General features: G+C 42.9%; 1 protein-coding gene across 1 annotated transcript in view; it reads right to left on the bottom strand.

Annotated features, from left to right (window-relative positions):
- The window catches only part of LOC128408502 (cadherin-related family member 3-like), a 47,068-nt gene extending 35,383 nt beyond the window's left edge, over positions 1–11,685 (bottom strand). Inside the window, exons 1-4 of the mRNA XM_053378316.1 lie at positions 11,626–11,685; positions 7,189–7,289; positions 1,601–1,711; positions 501–697 (exon numbers count right to left, since the gene is read on the bottom strand). Coding sequence (XP_053234291.1) covers positions 501–642 — 142 coding nt within the window. The 5' untranslated portion in view covers positions 643–697; positions 1,601–1,711; positions 7,189–7,289; positions 11,626–11,685. The remainder of the gene's footprint in view (positions 1–500; positions 698–1,600; positions 1,712–7,188; positions 7,290–11,625) is intronic.
- Positions 11,686–22,057: the final 10,372 nt, after the last annotated feature.

Here is a 22,057-nt window from a genome sequence, read left to right as displayed (position 1 = left end):
GGACTAGGAGGCTCCAGGGATAGGCAGTGGGCCTCCAACTGGGGTATCAGCAGCTGCCTAAGGTATGATGCTGGTGCCTGGTGCCTGCCCTGTAACATCCCAAGCGCCTCTTTGCATATTCCATGCGCTATGCTGCCCCTTGTAGAAGATACAAAGTTCATATTTTGCAACATTTTGGTTGGTCCTCTTAAAGCCATTGCCCACTGAAATAATGGTATCCCTCTCCACTTTATGCACCACACACCTTGGCTACCTTTGTTTTTCACATAAGCTAGATTTTGCCAGTCTCGTGCCCTCCAGATATTTTGGACTACAGTTCCCATCAGTCTTAGCCAGCACAGTAGGCTTGGGCTGATGGGAATTGTAGTCTAAAACATCTGTCCCAGGAGAAATATGTAGACTGACAGTGAGCTATCCTCTTCTCCTGTGGTTGTAATAAAAAACAAAGGATTTAGGGTAGGGGTGGGGTTTTGCCAGGATTCACATCCGTCATGGCTTACCTTTGTCAATCATGAAGTAAGGATTGCTTGGATCGAGAACGAAGGTGATAGGATCCATTGGATCTTCTCCCACAGCATGGCACTTGCCAGCTGTCATCCCAATGGGAATTTCTTCATCCAAAGTAATGTCCACCAGAGCCATTGAAACTGAGTCTTCTGTCCTAGGAGTCAATCTGCCTTTCCCAATACTGAAAAAACTAGAAAGGCAACACAGCTTATAAACAGTAGTTGCAATGTGCAGCTCAGCAGCAGATCTTATCTTTTTAACTGAGCCAGCACAGTCTCAGTCTTCACTTTAGCAAGTGTGGATATGACAGTAATTATCCAAGATGTGGCAGCTTTATAATTCCCATATTGACGGTGGGAAGATAAGGATGAAATAGAGGACTCTCAGGCCTATAGTTCCTACTCTCAGGTACCACTTCACTTATTTAAGGAGCTTAGGTGGGGACAGATCAATAACTGAAGGATTTTTGTTGTGTGCGTGTGTGTGTGTGTGTGTGTGTGTGTGTGTGAGAGAGAGAGAGAGAGAGAGAGAGAGAGAGAGAGAGAGAGAGAGAAAGATGGGTGCGGTACAAAAAAATTAAAATTATTCTTATTATTTCAGAGTTTCAGACAATCTCTTCTCCCAAGCAGAAATGTGATATGGTTTTCCACACATGACAATAAGGAACTTATATTTCCATGGCTGTGAAGGGAAGATAGCTGTGTGTGCCTGTGTGCATTATCCTTTTTAAACAATCTTGAAAGCAGCATAATGAAACTGTAATAATAATAATAAAATCTTCCCCACTATTATCCCTAGTTTGGCTGTAGTAGTTTTAGTAACATCTCAGAAATCTGCAAAACCTTTTGGACTAGCAGAGGCCATACTGGGACTAGGGTGGGGTGGGGGAAATGAGACCTGTTCCTACAGGTGAGACAGCAGAAAATGGATAGCTGTTCCTACATTCCAAGCCCAGCCCCACAGTCCTACTATGTTCCTACAGGAAGCTCTAGAGACTTTATTCCACCATCAAGGGTCTCTTAAAAAGTCTATCAATTATACACAAGCACAAGATACACACCCTATAGAACCAAGCACTACCTTGGATGCTTACGTGCAATTAAGAAAGACGTCCCCACTGTGCTTCACTTCCACAAGAAACACGTTGATATATCCAGTCGCAGAGAGACCTTCCGGATCAGCCACAGTCACCTTTACTGAATAGCTGTAGGCAAATTATATATTTATCTACCACAGTGATATCCTGCTCTCCCCCCCAGCCCAAATAACCCAACACCATCCGTTGACATCAGAAATGGGGATATCCAGAAAGTAATAGGAACACCTATCAATCTTCTAGGACACTCTGTAACTGACCTTTATCAAGCAATTCAATTATGTCACCTGTGGGTTACATCAAGATTGCTGCTGTGCTGTTTTGTTTTGTTTTAATCACACTACATGTGCTAATTAGTTTACTAATGCCAGGCTGTTTGCATTAGCACCAACACTACCATGTTAATTGGCCACTCTGCTGCGCTGTTAATTGGTTACTGTAACTATTTTGCTTTCAGGTAGCTGTCACTTTCTGCTCTTTTTACATTTCATTTCCTCTGGCCTCAATTTTCTGCATTCTCTGCTCTTCCCCTCCCCCCTCCATGTGTCTGTCCTGCCAATTTAGGATCAGAAGTCGTGCAGTTGATGAAATGGACTGTGTTGCGTGAAAGTTCATGCCATAATAAGCTTGTTGGTCTTTAAGGTGCCAGAAGACTCTTAAGGTCTTTGTTTTTGTGGGATCCACCTCTTTTGATGAATTTATATTGTTCCATTCAGGGTGGTAAGTTTTCATTGGATGTTATAATTTTAAAGGTTTTACCACTTTTCATAATTGCTTGTTGCATTGTTGTAACTCACCCTGGGACCTTATGGTGAAGGGCAGGAAAGAAATAAAAATAATAAAAATTGGTGCCAGGTGCTCAGAAGGCTTCTTCCCATATAAACCTGCCAAACAGCTTAAGGTCCACCATCCTATGTCCCTGCCTTTGCTTTGGAAAGGACCATGACTTAGTGGCATAACAGCTGTATTTCATTCAGAAGGTCCCAGGCTCAATCCCTAGTATCTCCAGATAGGCCTGGTAATGTAACTGTCTGAAAACCTGGAGAGCCGTAGCCAGTCAGTGAAGATAATACTGAACGAGATGGACCAATGGTGTGACTCAGTATAAGGCAACTTCCTGTGTTCTTGTACTCAGAGGTGCTGCAAGTGGCCACTAGGAAAGGCGCTTTCTGAGTAACTCTACCCTAGGAATGTTCTCCTGATTGCGACTCTACCTACTATCTCGAATTCAATATTCTTCAGCGGCCAAGGGAAGATTTTCTGTTTTACCTAAGAGCTTTTGTTTGATGGTTTGCATAGTTTTTTTCAGTTACTGATTACTGCTTCTATCATCTGTGGTTGGCTGGTACCGATTAGTTTTCCCTGCCACTATTTCATCTGCTGAGGTTTGGTATTATATATGTTAGATTCATACTCATAAAATTTATACACCACTTGATTGTGTCAGCAGACTTTGCAGTTTGGGTGAATTAGATTGGAATAATCATTTACAGTTTCTGGAATTCAAAGGCTTTATTCATGCAGGAACGATTTACAGGATGAGTGGAAAGAGGAAATAGAGGACATCTTATCTGGAGAGAACAGTAGACAAAATGGCTCAGCTTTTAGGGTTAGAGTTAATTTAGACGGCAAGCATAAGCAGAGTGGCTAGATCATTAAACTGTGACCTCTTGAGAAGGAAGTGTATTTGCTTTCCTCCAACAGTTTGTACAATAAACCTCAAAACAGTTTACGAAAGAGATTAAACAATAAAATTATCACAAAGAAAAAAATCACAAAACTACATACACATTTTGTATGTGTGCATTTTAGACCTACAAAAGTCTAGAATACTAAAACAAGTTAAAACTCAAATCAGCTTTCTAAGCATCTGGGAGAAGCAAGGGGAGCCCAGTTGTGCTAGCATAAGTCCTTCTCAGGCTTCTGCTAATAGGGCCAGATAATTGAATCAGGTCCCATGAAATTATCTCATCCTCTTTACTAATAATAAGCCAGATAAGCCAAGATACAACTGTTTGAACATGGGCATTGTGTTGTAGAAATGCAGCAGAAACAGCCTCTAAATAAATGACCTACACAGAAAGCCGAATATGTCCATGGGCAACTTTCCACTCCTTCTGTATAGTACCATTTCTCTATCTTCTCTTTGTCTGTCTTAGCTAGTTAAATCACATCTAATTGAAAAACTCTCCAGAGTAGAAATTTTGTCTCTCGCAATATTTTGTTTCAACTTTGAAAGGTACAGCAAGTGGTGGCTTCAATTGTCACTTTAGCCTGCTGGAGTAAAACTAGAATGATAAACAATGAGTGCCTGTAATTGGAAAGTGAATAATTAGATCAGAAAGTTCCCTCTGGTTGAGCAGAAAGCTCTGCAGTCTCCCTGGGAATATGATGAAGAGCTTTCCAGATCTCATTTGGGTAACAGTCTCTCTTCCACTTGACAAAAAGGAGGGAGCAAGAGGGGAGTTATGCATACTTTCCCTAGACATGTTCATGTATTTCCAAGTCACCCAAGTAAGAAATGCTCTGATTAAAAAAGACACACCTTCTATTTTTAAACAACACCAGGCGGTATTAATATGCAGGTAGAGGGAAATGACTAATTAATGTAGTTCAGCCTTATTAACATACAGCTATAACCCTGTTGCATCCTGCAAGGGCTGGTGAGGTCAGCATTGAGGCAGCTAGAATTAATTAGACATCCCACACTCCCTCCGCCCCCCTCTGAATTCAGGCACATCCTGAATCCCACCAGAAGGATAGATACAGAGCTAAAAGCTGAAGGACTTTTAAGCTTATGAACGAAAACAAACAAACCCTGCAATAAGCAAGAACTCTATTAATAGCAATACTAGTTTTTTCCATCCTGTCGTTTTCAAATGCCTAATTTAAATTTATTTTTGCATATACACATGAATCAACTGTTCTTCTAAGCTTTGGGCAAAAATCAAAATCAAAATGTTTTTGTTCCCTTGGTTTTCCTTCCCAACTCCCCCTGATTTATGTCCTTGACTAAACTGCGGGGCGATGTCACATGATATGACCACATGATGTGGAACTTCCACACTGAAAGGGTCAGGAAGTGGGTGATGTAATGATTTGACACACCTGTTGTTATGTTACTCCTTATGAGTCACAGGAATGCTATGATATACAATGAATTGAAAAGGAGGTTCAAAATAACTTTTTTTTTAAAAAAAAACAACAACAGCCTTTCTTTTGGGAATTATAGGGGCAGAACTACCTAAATTGTATAGAAATTTATTTATGTATGCTACTACAGCAGCAAGAATGCTAGTCACCCCAAAGTGGAAAGAAGCAGAAGTCCCAGCAAAGGAAGAATGGATACAAAAACTTACGGAATATGCAGAAATGGCGAAACTTGCCGGAAGAATAAGAAATCAAGATAACAAACTTTTTTATATAAAAGAATGGAAATGGTTTATTGAATATTTAAAGATAACTTGCAAACAGATAAAAACATTGGCAGGATTACTGTAATAACCTGCAGTTTCTGCAATATATAAGAGTATATATTTAAAGTAGATAATTAAATGAGCAAATGAATTTGGATATGCAGAAGATCTAAAAAAAATTAATTTAAGGAACTGTAGAAAGAGGGGGAAGGAAGTCAATTCTCTGAAATGTTATTGTAAAACTAATGAAATGTATAAACTTGAAAAGCATAAATAAAAGCTTTTTTAAAAAAAAGGAATGCTGTGGGAGTTGGTTGTAATGATAGGATCAGTGGTGAGTTGAGGAAAAAGTTACTTGCTAAATTTTTATTTTTTTAAAAAAAGAGACTTCTACCCACTGACCACCTCTTCTCACTGGGAATCCTCTACTTGATCAGGCCATGGGTCCATCTAGTTCAGCATCTTGTTCTCACAGTGGCCAAGCAGATGCTCCTAAGAGAAGCCCGCAAGCAGGACCTGAGTTCAACAGGACTCTCACCACTCTCACCAGTTCCCAGCAACTGGTATTCAGAGGCACACCTGCCTCCACCAGTGGAAGCAAAGCACAGTTATTGTGCCCAGTTGACATGGTTTTATGTTTTGAATTGTTTTAATTGATGCCAGGGTTACTTTATTGCTTTTATGATATTTTATGGTCTGAAGCTCAACATCAAAAAAAAGAAGATCATGGCCATTGGGCCGATCACCTCCTGGCAAATAGACGGGGAAGAAATGGAGGCAGTGAGAGATTTTACTTTCTTAGGCTCCATGATCACTGCAGATGGTGACAGCAGTCACGAAATTACCGTATTTTTTGTCCAATAGGATGCTCCGTCCCATAGGACGCACCTAGTTTTTTTAGGGGGAAATAAATGAAAAAATGTTTTCCTTTATTTCCCCCCCAAAACCAGGTCGGGGAAACCAAACCAGGTCGGGGAACAGCGGTATGGTGGCGCTGCGCCTCCCCGCTGTCCCCCGAGCTTGTGGGGCTGGCGCTGGGGAGAAGCGTGCTCCAAACCAGGTCTAGGAATAGCGGGATGGCGGCCGCAGGGCTCCCCAGGCTGCGGATATCTGCCCGGCGCGTGGGGCGCTCTGCTTCAGGGCACCCCGCACGCCGGACAGCAGGCTGCTATCCGCAGCCTAGGGAGCCCTGCGGGAACTCCCGTGGGCTCCCCAGGCTTGCTGATAGCTTCCTGAAGCTTGGAGAGCGAGAGGGGTCGGTGCGCACCGACCCCTCTCGCTCTCCAAGCTTCAGCGAAAGCCTGTATTCGCCCCATAGGAGGGGAAAAAGTGCGTCCTATAGGGCGAAAAATACGGTAAAAGACGCCTGCTCCTTGGGAGAAAGGCGGTGGCAAACCTAGACAGCATCTTCAAAAGCAGAGACATCACCTTGCCAACAAAGGTCCATAGAGTTAAAGCTATGGTTTTTCCAGTAGTGATGTATAGAAGTGAGAGCTGGACCATAAAGAAGGCTGATCGCCGAAGAATTGATGCTTTTGAATTATGGTGCTGGAGGAGACACTGGAGAGTCCCATGGACTGCAAGAAGATCAAACCTCTCCATTCTGAAGGAAATCAGCCCTGAGTGCTCACTGGAAGGAGAAGAGAAGACTCCCTGGAAAAGACCCTGATGTTGGAAAAGATTGAGGGCACAAGGAGAAGGGGACGACAGAGGACGAGATGGCTGGACAGTGTTCTCAAAGCTACAAACAAGAGTCTGACCAAACTGCGGGAGGCAGTGGAAGACAGGAGTGCCTGGAGTGCTCTGGTCCATGGGGTCATGAAGAGTCAGACACGACTGAATGACTAAACAACAACAACAAATGCACTGCCCTGTGATTCATTGTATGGTCTAGAAAAATGCATAATGCACAAATAATAAAATGGAACAGCATGTGGATAAAGAAAAATCACAACTTGTGCTGCCCTTCCCCATGTCACAGGAAAAGCTGTCTGTCTGTCTTCCTTCCTTCCTTCCTTCCTTCCTTCCTTCCCTCCTTCCTCCAGATGCTCTTGCAGTGTTTGTTCCCCCCACAAGCAACCACGTGTGGGAAATAATTTTAAATGAAAAACAATTGGGATTTTCTCCACTTCTGAACAAAATAAAACTACAAAACAGATATCTGCTTACCTCTTTTCCCTGTGTTCAGATCTGAAGGTCTCTGTCGTAGAAATTGTCCCTGCACCATCAATCTTGAATACTGTGAGGTTCGGTGAGATCTCGATAGAGAACTAGTAGGAAAGGGTGGCATCAATTTTTAAAATGTTACGGTTCATGCAAAATGTCAGAGGTTGGAAAACAATGATAGCAAAGAATAATCTGATATATTAGAAGTATTGCTGTGTTTGAATGCCCAGTCCATCCCTATGCAAGTGAACCCAAAGGATAGTAGCAATAGTAGCAGAGATCTCTATACAACCTATATAAATCTATTGAACTGTTATCCCCTCTCCCTTCAAACGTTACTCATAAAGCAACATCTATTTTCTGACTGTCTTTTCTGGAGGGTGGCTGAATTTGCTTTTGGTTATCACCAGCTCTTTGTATTACTTTCTGATTTTGATTTAAATCCTATAGTAAGTCAAATGAAGGAAGTTCATTGAAGGAAATTTCCTCATCCCCTCTATTCCCCTGCTCCCATAAGCCTCTCTGGAGAGTAGCGGGAGGGGGCCTGTGGGATGTGGCACAGGGGGACTTGCTGGGGAGAGAAGAAAAAAACCTTCTGTAAACTCCCTAAAGATCCAGTTTTGATTTATATCAAGGGGACAATTAGCATCATCACCCGCAATGATGCTGTGGAGGAGTCTGCCCCTTGAGAGGAGTCTCTGGCTTGCTGGACTCAATACCTTCCTTCTTGACATACAGAGTACTTCCGATATATCCTTCCTTGTCCTTCTTATAGAGTTTATAGCTGGAGATAACTGTTAAATTGTGGGTGAACATATCAGACGACACAGTGATTCTTCAGACAGCTCTTGTTTAATCACAGGCCAGAACAGAACTGAACTGAAGGGTTCAGCCAGCCTGCTTATATAGAGCTCCAGTACAACGCAACAGTAGCAACTTTCTGTAACTATCCAATCACTGAATGTCACTTGCAATCCCTTATTTGCATATGTGGACCTGAGTGAAAACTATCTGCAGTATCCCCCTGCTGGCCCAGGGTGAGAACTTCAGTACATAACAATAACCAAGTCCCACAGGTTCTCTCCCTTCCACCAGGTTTCCACTCAGGGCCAGCCCTTCCATGAGGCAAAGTTAGGTAGCTGCCTCAGGCAGAAAATTCTGAGGAGCAGAAAGTGGCTAGAAATGTGGGCCATGCAGTCTACATTCCTTCCCTAGGGTGTGGAGGTGGAGCTTTGTTCCATCACCAGTGCTTAAGGATGGTTCAGTTACCAGCCTAGTCAGTTTTTGTGCACTGAGTGGGGAATGCCTTGTCCTTCGCCTCAGGCAGCAAAATGGCTTGGGCCACTCCTGTGCCTACTATTTCAATGCCATCGCCAAAGACCAACGGCTGTCCCCTAAGACTATTGTGCAAATTCATACGGAATGGCTTTATTTTAATGTGAAAGAGAAAAGTTATGTCACAAAAGCTTTCTCCCCCCACCGCCTGCACAAACAAAGTGTGGCTGATGGCTTGTTACAGTCTGATATACTTCTGTTTACAAAAGGACTCACATGGTTACTAGGCAACAGGAAGACTGGAAGTCAGCTGGAGGAACAAGGAAGTTTCCTGCTTGAGTTTTTGGAACCATCACAGCCAGCAAGCGAGAACACAAACAGCCTCTGTTTAAGAGCAGTTGGCTTGACTTTCTTATCAGCAGATGGACAGGCTGATGCTCTCTGGAGATTTTTTTAAGTTATTAAGGACACATTAAGGATTGAAAGCAACTTTTCAATCCAAGTGATTTCAATCCAAATGGTTTCAATGAGAGAGCAAACATGTTAATTACCTCTCACTGAAATCTGTGAGATTTAAAAGTGCTTAAATTTATCTGGATTATGTTTTAGATACAGTATTACCACCTAATCTTGCCATATGTCTGGAATTTCCCGGACATAGCTGGGATTTGGCCGTTGGAAACAGGACCTGGGCAGAAAGTGCTTAAATGTCAACACAAGTCTTTTCCCTAAAGTAGAACCACTGAAATGCATTGGTTTCAATGGGTCTACTCTGTGTGGGGCTTGGCTGAATACAACCAGTGCTTTATCTCAGCGCTGTGGGATTTGATAAGGTCATCCAGGGACATAAACAAAAATAATAATGTGCACATACTTCTTAAAGTGGATTAGTAGGCCATTGACATTTGAGGCACTAAAGGCGCACAGCTCCATCTCTGGAAATAGAAACTCCACAGAAAAATTAGCTAAGGCATTTCTGCTGTGGTCAGCAGCATTGTGAACTAGTCTGCCGCCTGGTGGCCAATTTGCCTTTAAAACCCAAGGACATGGTTTACAACTCACCACCACCACCTTTGTTCTGCTGTAGTAGTTCTCAAATTTCCGGGATCGAGTCTTAAGGAGGGTATGAATGTTCAGGAGAAATGGTTGCAGCAAGACCAGGAAACAACACTGGCTAGTACTTTCCTATTCTTTCTATGTCTCCATGCCTGTTATTCGAGCTGGGCAAAGCCAGTGTGTGTGGTTTATCACCATTTGTTAGAAACCAAGCTGAGGAGTACCAAGCTAGGAGAAGAAGAACTGGGAGAGAGAGAGAGTTAACTGACTCTCTTTCTTGCTTGAAAGTCTACATCTGCCCAGTCCAAGGTCACGACGAGCAGATAAGATGGCAGCCCAGAAAGTAAGGTGGTTACGAGATCAGGTTGCAAGGCGTGGAAGTGACTAGGGGGAAAGTGGGTGGAAACCTTAACTGGGAACACCGCCATTCCGAGAATGGCTGCTTTGTTCTTTTGCTGTGATCATTAAAGACTCTTTAAATGGTAAGCGACTCTTTTTGCTTTGTCCTGCTTGTCTACGGCCAAAGGGGCGGAGGAAGCTGAGTCCTCGAAGCCTGACACCGTCCTACATTTGGAAAACGTGCTCTTGCACCCTCTGTTTTTCAGCATCCTTCGGAAAAGCCACCTTCTCCACAAATCCACACTTTAACAGCACATTTTAACTCCCCCAAATCCACAAGGTGCCTGTGCTTCTGATATACAGTATGCAACTAGCTATACTGGATAATTACACCAGTAGCAAACACAAAATGGAGCCACTGAGAAACGAGCAGGAGGTATCAGCATGCTTGGGGATGTTTGCAGAAATGCAAACAACTCTTGAGGGGGGCAAGTAAACAAAATGAAACAAACCCCAGAAGCCAGAACTGAAAAACAGAATTGGGAAACCCTCTAATGGTGCACCCTCTGAAGGGGCATGGCTGTTTGGCTGGCACATTGAACAGGAACACTTCTCTGCAACCTTTTGCTGCCGGTCCCACTTGTTAAAATTGTTTGTTTGTTTTAAAATAAGTTTCTGTTTTTTGACATAGCTCTCAAACTGAGGTGGAAATGTGAAGAACTGAAAAATGAGAAACTGGGAGAAAACAAAATGGACATTCCTAGTAACAACACCACTGAAATAAAACACAGCTGCCCAAAGACAATGCTAAATTCCACTTCACGAGGACTGATCTATCATGTGGGATCCGCTTGTTCAAGGGGAATGGGTCTATGACCTGAGGCTGGATATCTTTATTTTTATTTTTTGCACTGAAGAAGGTAACAACATTCAATCTGGGCTGGAGTTGTACTATTCCCACTGGTGCTATAATGTCATAAAACAAGAGCAAAAGTAGACCTGAGGGAGTCGTGCTCATTAGCGGAACATCCAGTTTTGAATAATGTATTCTTAAAAATACATTACATACATTCTTTAATAATATATATATTCTAGCCTAGCATTTGAAAAACTTAGCATGAATTTCCCCAAAGGTTTGTTGTTTTTTAAAAAGAGAACAACCAAGGGAACAAGCTATAATCATAAATAAAGCTGATGGCCTGTTCCATACCTTGGAAAATGCCTTGCTTGTGTTTAAAGTTTGTTTCATAGCTGAATTATCAACCACGGAAGATGGCAGTTTATAATTAAAATCCAAACTCTTCCTTAATTACAGGTATTGCTAAAGTATCGTTCCTTGCTATATAATTACTCTTCGTGGAGATGACTAATTATTTTATTTTATTTTTGAAATGAATCTCCTAGTAAAGTAGCCCCAAAATGCAGGGCTGCCAAGACACAATATGTGGCCCAAAATGTTAGGGGAGAACCTAAAATTCTTCTTTTGGAGAATGTGGCGGAAGGGGCGAAATCTCAGGTCAGGAGCCAGGGCAGGCTGTCTTCTCTTTCCCCCGGCCCGCCAGTTCCATTCTGCACTTTAAACCACCCAATTATTGCAGTATGTTGCTCAGCCCTGTCTCTCCCTCTCCCTCTCTCTCTGTGGGAGCGTTGGCCTAAGGAGCAGCAAGAAACACAAGCACCTTTTTTTAAAAAAATGGAATTACGTTTCTTCATGCCTGGTGGGCCTGGTGGGCCTGCAATGCCCTTGGGGCACCTGCAGGGCTGGCTTACCCATAGGCACTAGGGGTGTGGGGCACCCGGGCACTGGGCTCTCAGGGGTGCCAGGCCGAGAGTCTGGGGCCAAGATTTGGAGTCCAGGGATTGAAGAGCCAAGCCAGTTGACAGCCGCTGCCGAGTGGAGCAGAGCCCATCTGAGCGCTGCAGGAGTTTCTGCTGCGGGCGCTGAGGCAGCTGGCCGGCTGTGCCCTCCTGCACACCTGGGATTGGCAGGCCGTCGAGAGGCCTGCCCAGCGCACACACGCTGCTCAAATGAGCAAGCCTCTGTGGGGATTGGTCTCCACCTGCAGCGGCATGGGAGAGAGTTGTGTGTCCCCACCAAAAAAAGCTCAACAACTCTGAATCCCCCCCCCAAAGCTCAACAAGTTTTGCCTGCCCCCCCCCCAAATGGAGGTGCTGGGCAGTTTTTTTGCACCCCGGCGCCGCATATGCTAAAGACAGCCCTGGACACCTGTGAGCAGGACCTGGGCACAACAGCACCCTGTGTGCCTCGCTGCTACCCTGCCCCCCAGTGCCCCAGTCCCAACCAGCTAAGCAGCTGCGTCACCCGTGTCAGGAGGGCATGGTCCCAAACCCACCATATGCATCACTGCTGTTCATGTCTGCAATTTTGACGCGCCCGTGGGATTTATTTATTTAAGACGTGTATAACCCACCTCTCCTCAAAGAAGCTCAAGTCACTGCATACGACTGATCCTGTGAAGGTGGTTAGAAGGAGAGAGGGAGAGCAACTGGCCCAAGACCATGGTTGAGTTGTCTTCCCAGTCCCAGACCAACATTCTTAAGCACTGTGCTACATTGCCAAGAGTTCTGTGTCTGTCACACACGACAAACAAACCTTGTCCATTCCCCCTATATTCAATTTAAAGAACATGGGGGGGGAGTAATTTGAGACCCCACCTTATTTCCGTAGATTAAGCTATAGAAGTCTAAGAGTCATTGAGAATTACCTTCAGAGGGGCTCCCTCAGGATCTCTGGCAGTGACTCTAAAAATTCCAGTGTTTTGCAGGGTATCCTCTGTGATATAAATTTCAGGAGCTGCAGATAAATATTGTTGATGAATCATACATTTGTTATTATTATCTAATTATCTGGCAGCTTTAATTCCCACCTACGGGCTTATTTATTTCGATTTCTGCCCCTCACACTGTCTCTTGGGCAATGTTAAAATCCTGAAACAATCAAAACAGAATTGGCCATGCTAGCTAGGGTTGATGGGATTTGGAGTCCAGTTACATCTGGAGGACACAGTGTTTCCTACCTCTGCTTGGGATATTCTACATGGATAGAAGGCATCCTAGGAGCAAAGGTTGGACCCTGAGTCTGTCTTCCATGGGCAGATTTGCAAAAGGGACCAAGGTCTGGGAGAGTTCTTCCTTGAACAAAGGAAAGGCAGGGCCAATGCAAAACACACCATTGCCTGAGGTGGAGCTATGATTGCTTCTCTGCAGCAACCCCATGACTTGGACCTCTACTACTATACTCAGGAAGAGAAAGCCAATTCAGAACTCCAATAACATAATACAGTCATACCTCGGGTTGAATATGCTTCATGTTGAGCGTGTTCGAGTTGTGCTCCGTTGACAACCCGGAAGTAACAGAGCGCGTAACTTGCGGGTTTCACTGCTCGTGCATGTGCAGACGCTCAAAATGACGTCACGCATTTGCAGATGACGTCACGAAAGCATTTGCAGATGATCTAGTATTGACATTACAGGAGCCAGAATCTAGTACTAAAAGAGTATTAGAACTGATTCAAGAATTTGGTCATGTGGCAGGATTTAAGTTGAACAAGTTAAAAACTAAAGTTCTTGAGAAAAATTTAACACCGATTGAGAAAGAGAGGTTTCAGAAGGAGACAGGTTTAACATTGGTTAAGAAAGTAAAATACCTGGGGGTTAATATGACTGCTAAGAACTTAAACTTATTTAAAGATAACTATGAGAAATGTTGGTCAGAAGTGAAAAAGGACTTAGAAATATGGTCAAATTTGAAGCTTTCCTTGTTGGGTCGAATTGCTGTTATAAAGATGAATGTATTGCCAAGAATGTTATTTTTGTTTCAATCATTGCAAATTTTGGACAAAATGGATTGTTTCAAGAAGTGGCAGAGAGAGATTTCTAGATTTGTCTGGCAGGGCAAGAAGCCCAGAATAAAATTTAAAATATTAACTGATGCAAAGGAAAGAGGTGGATTTGCCCTGCCAGACCTTAAACTTTATTATGAATCAGCAGCATTCTGCTGGTTGAAAGAATGGCTGCTTCTTGAGAACACAGACATTTTGGATTTAGAAGGTTTTAATAACGTTTTTGGGTGGCATGCATATTTGTGGTACGACAAGGTTAAAGCACATAAAGCATTTAAAAACCATATTGTCGTGAAAGCATTGTTTAATGTCTGGATAAGATATAAAGACTTACTTGAAAATAAAACCCCAAGGTGGCTATCACCGATGGAAGCAAAGGCTCAGAAAAAGCTCAATATGGAGGCCAAGTGGCCGAAATATTGGGAAATTTTGGAGCAAGAAGGAGACAAATTGAAATTGCAGAGTTTTGAGAAATTAAAAGATAAAGTGCGAGACTGGCTTCATTATTATCAAATAAGAGAGGCCTATAATTTGGACAAAAAAAATGGCTTCCAGGTGGAAAAATCAAAATTGGAAACAGAACTGTTAGATCCCAAAACTAAGATACTTTCAAGAATGTATAACTTGCTGTTAAAATGGAATATGCAGGATGAAACGGTTAAATCTGCTATGATTAAATGGGCACAGGATGTTGGACATAACATCATGTTTGCTGACTGGGAACAGTTGTGGACCACTGGTATGAAATTTACGGCATGTAATGCCTTAAGAGAGAATATTATGAAAATGATATACAGGTGGTACATGACACCAGTCAAGCTTGCAAAAATATATCATCTGCCCGATAATAAATGTTGGAAATGTAAACAAAATGAAGGTACATTCTTTCACCTTTGGTGGACGTGCCCAAAGATTAAGGCTTTCTGGGAGATGATCTATAATGAAATGAAAAAGGTATTTAAATATACCTTCCTGAAGAAACCAGAGGCCTTTCTCCTGGGCATAGTCGGCCAATTGGTGCCAAAGAAGGATAGAACTTTCTTTATGTACGCAACAACAGCAGCAAGAATACTTATTCCAAAGTATTGGAAGACACAAGAATTACCTATCCTGGAAGAGTGGCAGATGAAGGTGATGGACTATATGGAATTGGTGGAAATGTCTGGCAGAATCCGAGACCAGGGAGAAGAGTTGGTGGAAGAAGATTGGAAGAAATTTAAAGACTATTTGCAGAAATATTGTAAAATTAATGAATGTTAAAATGATGCTGGATTGAAAATAAGTGGCATTAGCAACAAAGTTAATAAGAATATGCAAAAATGGATTGATAATGGATGAAAATATATATATAATATGTTAAGATATAGAGTCAAGATAAATGAAAGAGGGTAAGGATTTGCTGAATTGATTATGTAAATGGGAATACAAAAAGGGGAGGTGTGAGGAGGTCAAGGAAACAAGCAAATGAGCTTAAAGATATCAAAAAATGGATTTGTTTTTTAATTTTTTCTTACCTATTTGCTTTTTGTATCTTGTATTTTTTTTCTTTTTTCTTTTCTATGTATTTTTGTATTTTTTGTATTTTTTCTTATTTCTTCCTTTTTATGCTTTCTTTTTATTCTGTAAACCTCTGTTTTTTGTAAAACCTTAATAAATATTTTATTAAAAAAACACAAAATGACGTCACGCGCATGCGCAGAAGCGGCGAAAAGCAACACACGCGTGTGCAGACGTGCCGTCGCTAGTTACGTTTGCTTCTGGATGCGAACGGGGCTCCAGAACGGATCCTGTTCATATCCAGAGGTACCACTGTACTTGCCCCATCCTCCAGCCCTAGGAGTCCTCATAAGGGAGCTGTGCTTAGAGGAAGAACTGTGAGGGGAGAGGTTTCCAGCCGTCCATTAAATATCATATGCTGATATTTAATATTCTTTACTATTCTAATGGATTGTTGAATATTACTTTATTTGATATTAGTTGCTTATTTTAAAGTTATGTTTTATTATCACATTGTTGTATTGGATTAGATTGTTATAAGGTGTACATTCTTTGTTTCTTCAGCTTTACAAATTAAGTGTGAAATGAAATGAAAAATTCCAACTTCCACTGAGTGACTGGGACAAAAAATTACACAGGGAGTGGCAATCAAAATAAATGGGCCTGTGACCTTCTGAAAAGCCTGAGATGTAGCCTGCTGGTCGTAAGGCTGCCATATGTCTGGAAAATGGCATCCAGGTGGATTTTTGGCCACTCGGCAAAATGTATGGTATGTATGGTAAGGGGAGATAATATTATTTTCCCCCAAAAGCTCAACAACTTTGAGTAAGAAGAAAATAAAAACTTTGTTCACTTTTGGGAATATGGCAACCCTATCCTGGTGTAGCTTCATTGGGTGGGTATTTCAAAGGTGTGGTGCCACCACAGAAAAGGCCTTCTTTCTGGTGGTTACCCATGCTACAGATTTAGGCCCCAGACACACCAAAAGGATCTCTGGGGGAGATCTTAATGCACAGGCAAAATGGTCGAGGTGCAGGATGTTCATCAGTTTGGCCACAAACTGTTTAGGGCTTTGAAGAATGACACTAGCAGCTTAAATTGGTTCTGGAAATGCAATGGAATCCAGTGTAGCTTGTATAATATAGGTGCTATAGAAACTTTACACCCATCAGGACTCCACCAGCTGCATTTGAACCTGCTGAAGTTTGCAGTCTGTCTTTAAAGGCATCCCCATATAACGAACATTACAGTAGCCTCATCTGTATGTGAGCAGATCATATTGGCAGAAGGGGGTCAAAGACAGGTCAGAGGGTGTGAACCTTTTGAAACCAGCCATTGATCATGCCATCAAAATGTAGTTGCTTCATACCTTGGCTAGGATGAGTCAGAAGCCCAGTGAAGACAGGTGGTTCGTTGACATCAACAATCTGGACAAAGATGGTCTGAGAAGCCGAACTCCCCTTATCATCTCTCACGAGGATGGGAATTGTGTAAAGACTTGTGACTTCAAAATCCAACTTGGGAAATGCAGTGGTCATTAACTGGACAGGTTAGAAATTCAGAAAACTAAGTGTGAGTATAAAAATAATAATACACAGACTACTATTTCCAGCTTGTAGCATTTTTCTTATTTTACCCTGTTCAGCAAAACTGAGATGGATGTGAAGCTAGCAGTTCAGCAGCTGTCACTTATGTCTTCTCTGCCTCAAAAGCTGAGTCATACTGAGCCCTAATTTGTAGACTGTTGAGAGGCATTCATATGAATTCGCCCACTGTGACCAAGGGGGCTATGCCCATTAGTGCCTCTGTAAGAAAGCACCACTGAGATGCATCTTCTGTTAAAAAAAAAAAGGTGTGGTGAGATTCTGGGAATGAGATCTATTGTATCAGGGATAGAGAACCCCTCAATATGTTTTTGGGATGCCAACTCTTAGCTGCAGATAGCATAGCCAGTGGTCAGGGCTGTGGGATGCTGGATCCAGCAACAGGAGGGCCACAGGTTCCCTGTCATTATATGACCTAAAACCTGGAGCCCAGACTTTCTTCTCTGCTCTACTAATTGTACAGCCTACTCCAGGCTTCCTCAACCTTGGCCCTCCAGATGTTTTTGGCCTACAACTCCCATACTCCCTAGCTAGCAGGACCAGTGGTCAGGGATGATGGGAATTGTAGTCTCAAAAACATCTGGAGGGCCGAGGTTGAGGAAGTCCTCGTCTACTCTATACCACCACTATCCATGCATGCACAAACAGGTCCTTTACTGCCTTTTTGGAAGCATCAGCAACCGGTGCAACCCAAGAGATGTTTTACATTATTTTAAATGTGTGTATATGGTCAGGTAATATGTCTGTCATTGCCTTAATCTGCAGCAACATGGAGGCTGCACTTCTGGTGCCTGGTGGGCAGGGCCCTAAGCTACTGAAGGTAATGGGGCCCTTTGTATGTCCAGCTGTCCTTTGTCAACAACAAATTGTCACTATTTTTTATGTTGCAGAATGTGAAGAAGGGGAGGGGGATGACCAACAAAAAGGGGGGGTGATGGGTAAGGGTGCCGTTTACTGCCGCTTTGATTTGAAGAATAGTGCATCAAGCAAAGCAAGAATTGGTGGGCCTGTCCTGGAGGGAGTGATGGGTTGCCATCTGTGCTTCCGGTCCTCAGGGTAACATAGTGAGTTGGGCTTCTGATTTTTGTATGCTGCTTGGTAACCACCTGTAAGAGCAGCTTGTGGTAATTTATGGACCTAATAGGTATCTAAAGCCATTTGCACATGTTGCCCTGCAACCAGTCCATGCAGAATGTAGGCACCCTATATATAGAAATGAGCAAATGTGATATTTTAGGGAGCAGGCTAACAGGCGAGGCCCATTATTTACATCATAGGAGCCTACACAACACAAAACACTATTTGTTTTTTTATCTTATATTTTGGAAATGTACATCCAGGTTTTTTCCCTTTTAATTTTTTTGGGCCCCCCCACGAGAGTGGGGCCCTGAGCTATAGCTTGTTTAGCTTATACGTAAATCCAGCACTGGTGATGGGGAAAGAGGTCAAGTAGTAGGCAATGCATATAAGCTTTGAGGCTTCTTGCACTTTTTTCTATGATTACCATCCACAAACACCTGCAAACTCCAAACTAAAGGTTAAGGTACAGGTAACCCTGGCCGTTAGGTCCAGTTGCGGACGACTCTGGGGCTGTGGCACTCATCTCGCTTTACAGGCCGAGGGAGCCAACGTTTGTCCGCAGACAGTTTTTCCGGGTAATGTGGCCAGCATGACTAAGTCACTTCTGGCGAACCAGAGCAGCGCACGAAAATGCCGTTTACCTTCCCGCCGGAACAGTACCTATTTATCTACTTGCACTTTAATGTGCTTTCAAACTGCTAGGTGGGCAGGAGCTGGGACTGAGCAACGGAAGCTCACCCCGTTGCGGGGTAAACTCCAAACTAGATGTAGTCAAATTAGGTTTTATTTCATTCTTGCATTCTTATACCCAGTGCGCAGTAGCTGACCCTTGCTGGAGGAATTTCCTTCCTTCCTTCCTTCTTCCTTCCTTCCTTCCTTCCTTCCTTCCTTCCTTCCTCCCTCCCTCCCTCCCTCCCTCCCTTCCTGTATCTATTAAATTTATCTCCCACCCTTTTCCTCCCAAAGGGGCCCGGTATGGCGAATGCATCTGTAATCAGAAATACAATTCCAAATAAAATAAATACAAAATTTGCTGAAAACATCTAAACATCTGAAACAGATTTAAGAACAGATGCATAACCAAATCACGTGTCTGGATGGGACTACCGAAATAGAAAAATTTTGGAAGGCATCTAAAGAACCACGGTGATATTGCCCACCTAATGTCAAGCAGTGTTGAAGTCAGCAAGCCCATGCTTCAACATGAAAGCTTTCGGGGGTCTAGGGAGACACTGCGCAGGTAATGAAAGGATGATACACAGTCAGGAGCTGCACCATAACAGCATAGACCGGTACATCAAGGTTCTTTTCTACTTGAGCTCAGTGCTAGTTCCGCCATAAAAATTAATAATAGACAGACACAAACACCATCCCAAGTTCGGCTTACCACCCCACATTCCCGGCTTATTTTCTGCAGCTAATTGTGCTCTGACAGGTAGCAATTGGCAGATTATAGAGCAGAGCGTTCCGTGCCTCTTTTCAAACTGATGTGCCTATGCAATCAGTGCATTTTGTTGCCTTACTATTGTTTCCTGGCGAAATCGCTGTTGTTTTATTTGACTGACTGCCCAGATCCCCCTGCTAGGTGGAAGGAATAATTGTAAAGTGAAACGAGCAAGGAGAGAGGAGCTCGACAATGGGCAATGATATGATAATGCAAAATACAGGAAAGCACAATTGCTCGCTGATGCATGATAAAAGATGTCAGGGGAAAATAAATATATAACACAAAGCAACAGCCACAGCAAGCGTAAAGTGCAACTGTTTTCCTCCACCGTTACTTTACAAATTCATCCTTAAGCGACAAGTCCATTTTTAAAATGAACTAACAAATAAACACCTGTCGAGTTTGTCAACTCGTCAACACATGTAGAGGAATCAGCTTGCGGTTTCTGAATGAGGGGGGGAAATCAATGAAAAATACAAACGGATCATTGTACATTACTAGTTGAAGAAGAATCAGTTAGCAAACAAACCACTAATCACAATTCCCCCCTCAAATGAATGGGTTAATTCATGAAGAAAATCGCATAGTAACAATGATCACTTTAATCCACACCCACCACTGATGTGCATCCACTGGAAAGTTGCCCGTGAGAGGTTCTGGAAGGTTGCCCTTGGGATGAAAAAGGTTCTCCATTTCTGGCTTATAGGTTGTATTTGACTGCCAGTCTGGTATGCTTCTAAATTTGGAATTGGGGAAGGGAGAGCCATCTTGTCCTTTGCCTCAAGCAGGAAAATGACTTGGGTTGGCCCTGGTGCAGGGCAGGCCATGTGGCACACATTGCTCTGTCCACTCCCTGCCCCTCAGTATCTGCTACCTGAGGCAGCCAATTCACTCCATCTAATGGTAGGGCCAGAGGATGAGATGGTTGGACAGTGTTCTTGAAGCTACCAGCATGAGTTTGACCAAACTGCGGGAGGCAGTGGAAGACAGGAGTGCCTGGCGTGCTCTGGTTCATGGGGTCACAAAGAGTCAGACACGACTAAACAACTAAACAACAACAACAATGGTGGGGCAAGCCCTGCATTGAGCATTCCTCTTGAAAGATAATTGGACCATAAATTGATTTATTGTATTTCTATTCTGTTTTTCATTCAAATGAATCTCAGAGCATCTTACAAACAATCAATAATAATATCATAATAAGACATAATAACGACTGCCTCCCATGCCGTTTTTGCTGTGTTAGCATCACTGAAGTGACCTCCCTGGGGTGCAAACTTGGGCAGTGTGTATGGAGGTCCTAGGCTGCCCAGATGACAAGGCCTCTCGGCCTCTCGGCCCAAAGGAAAGCAGAACAATACATTTAGCACTAGCCTGGCTACAGGGGTTGCCGGAAGGAAGCATACAAGGTGCCATCCTTAGGCGGTTGCCTTAGGGACTCCAGATTTGTGTGGGGTTTACTCCTTAACCCTTTCTTCTCCCAAAGATACTCTACAAGGTAGCAGGTATTGATTGTTCCTCAGAAGTGCTTTTCTTCTAGAAAACAAAGGTGCTGGTACTGTGTACCCTTGAGTACCCCCAGGGGAAAAGCACTGTTCCTCAGAGTTTGCTCCCGAAGCCTTTCCATGAATATAGCCACAAGGCAGTGGAGATTTGGGATTATTATTATTATTATTATTATTATTATTATTATTATTATTTATACCCCACCCATCTGGCTGGGTTTCCCAGCCACTCTGGGTCAACTCCCAACAGAATATTAAAAACACGATAAAACATAAAACATTAAAAACTTCCCTTAACAGGGCTGCCTTCAGATGTCTTCTAAAAGCCAGATAGTTGTTTATTTCCTTGACATTTGATGGGAGGGTGTTCCACAGGGTGGGTGCCACTACCGAGAAGGCCCTTTTCCTTCAGACTTTTCCTTCTCCTAGATGGGCTACCTTCCTGGGTTGATGAGTCCCATTTGCCCCTCTAAAACATAATAGAGCATCACAAATAACATGGACAAACAGTAAGCCTTGGCTTCTGTCAGATCTTGTTACACTTTCATCGTCTTCCTCCTCACATCTTAAGTAAATAAATAAGCTCTGGGAATGGAAGTTTCCAAGAAGTTCCAGGCCCTTGCCACAAATGAAAGGAGTATACAGTATTTCCAGTGGGCAATGTGGGGTTTTGATGAGATGTAATTAACTATATCCATTTAGTACAAATACCCACCTGCCATTGATCTGTGCCCTTTGGAATAATGACAAAGGGATGCTTTATTGGGTGAGCGTTAACTATGGCCAGTCCCCCAACTAAAGAACTGTGGTCAGGAACAAACACGGTGATGTTGGTTACTACCGTATGCTCAGGTGCGTTTTCTGCCAAAGGCCAAGGTCTTTCAGACATTACGCTGAGTAACGAGAGACCTGAAAGAGAAGTTATATACCACTTTGACACTTTTCATCATTTAACCTATTTCAGTTTTTCAATGCATTGCAGTCGGTTTGCCAATATTAAACTTATTACTTTATTAGAAACAAACAAAACAAGGCAGTTGCAGCACAATGATAACCATGACCACTCAGAAGTAAATCCTGTTTACAGTGGGTCTTACTCTCAGGTAAGAGAGTTTATGATTAAAGTGTACACACCATACATTTAAAACAGTTTAAGGCATGTAACTTCTCTCAAAGAATCCTGGGAACTGCAGTTTGCCCCTCACA

This window comes from Podarcis raffonei, chromosome 2 (assembly GCF_027172205.1).
Source record: "Podarcis raffonei isolate rPodRaf1 chromosome 2, rPodRaf1.pri, whole genome shotgun sequence".
In the NCBI taxonomy this organism is placed as follows: domain Eukaryota; kingdom Metazoa; phylum Chordata; class Lepidosauria; order Squamata; family Lacertidae; genus Podarcis; species Podarcis raffonei.
The sequence above is the reverse complement of the archived record's forward strand: the minus strand, read 5'-3'. Positions and strand labels throughout refer to the sequence as shown.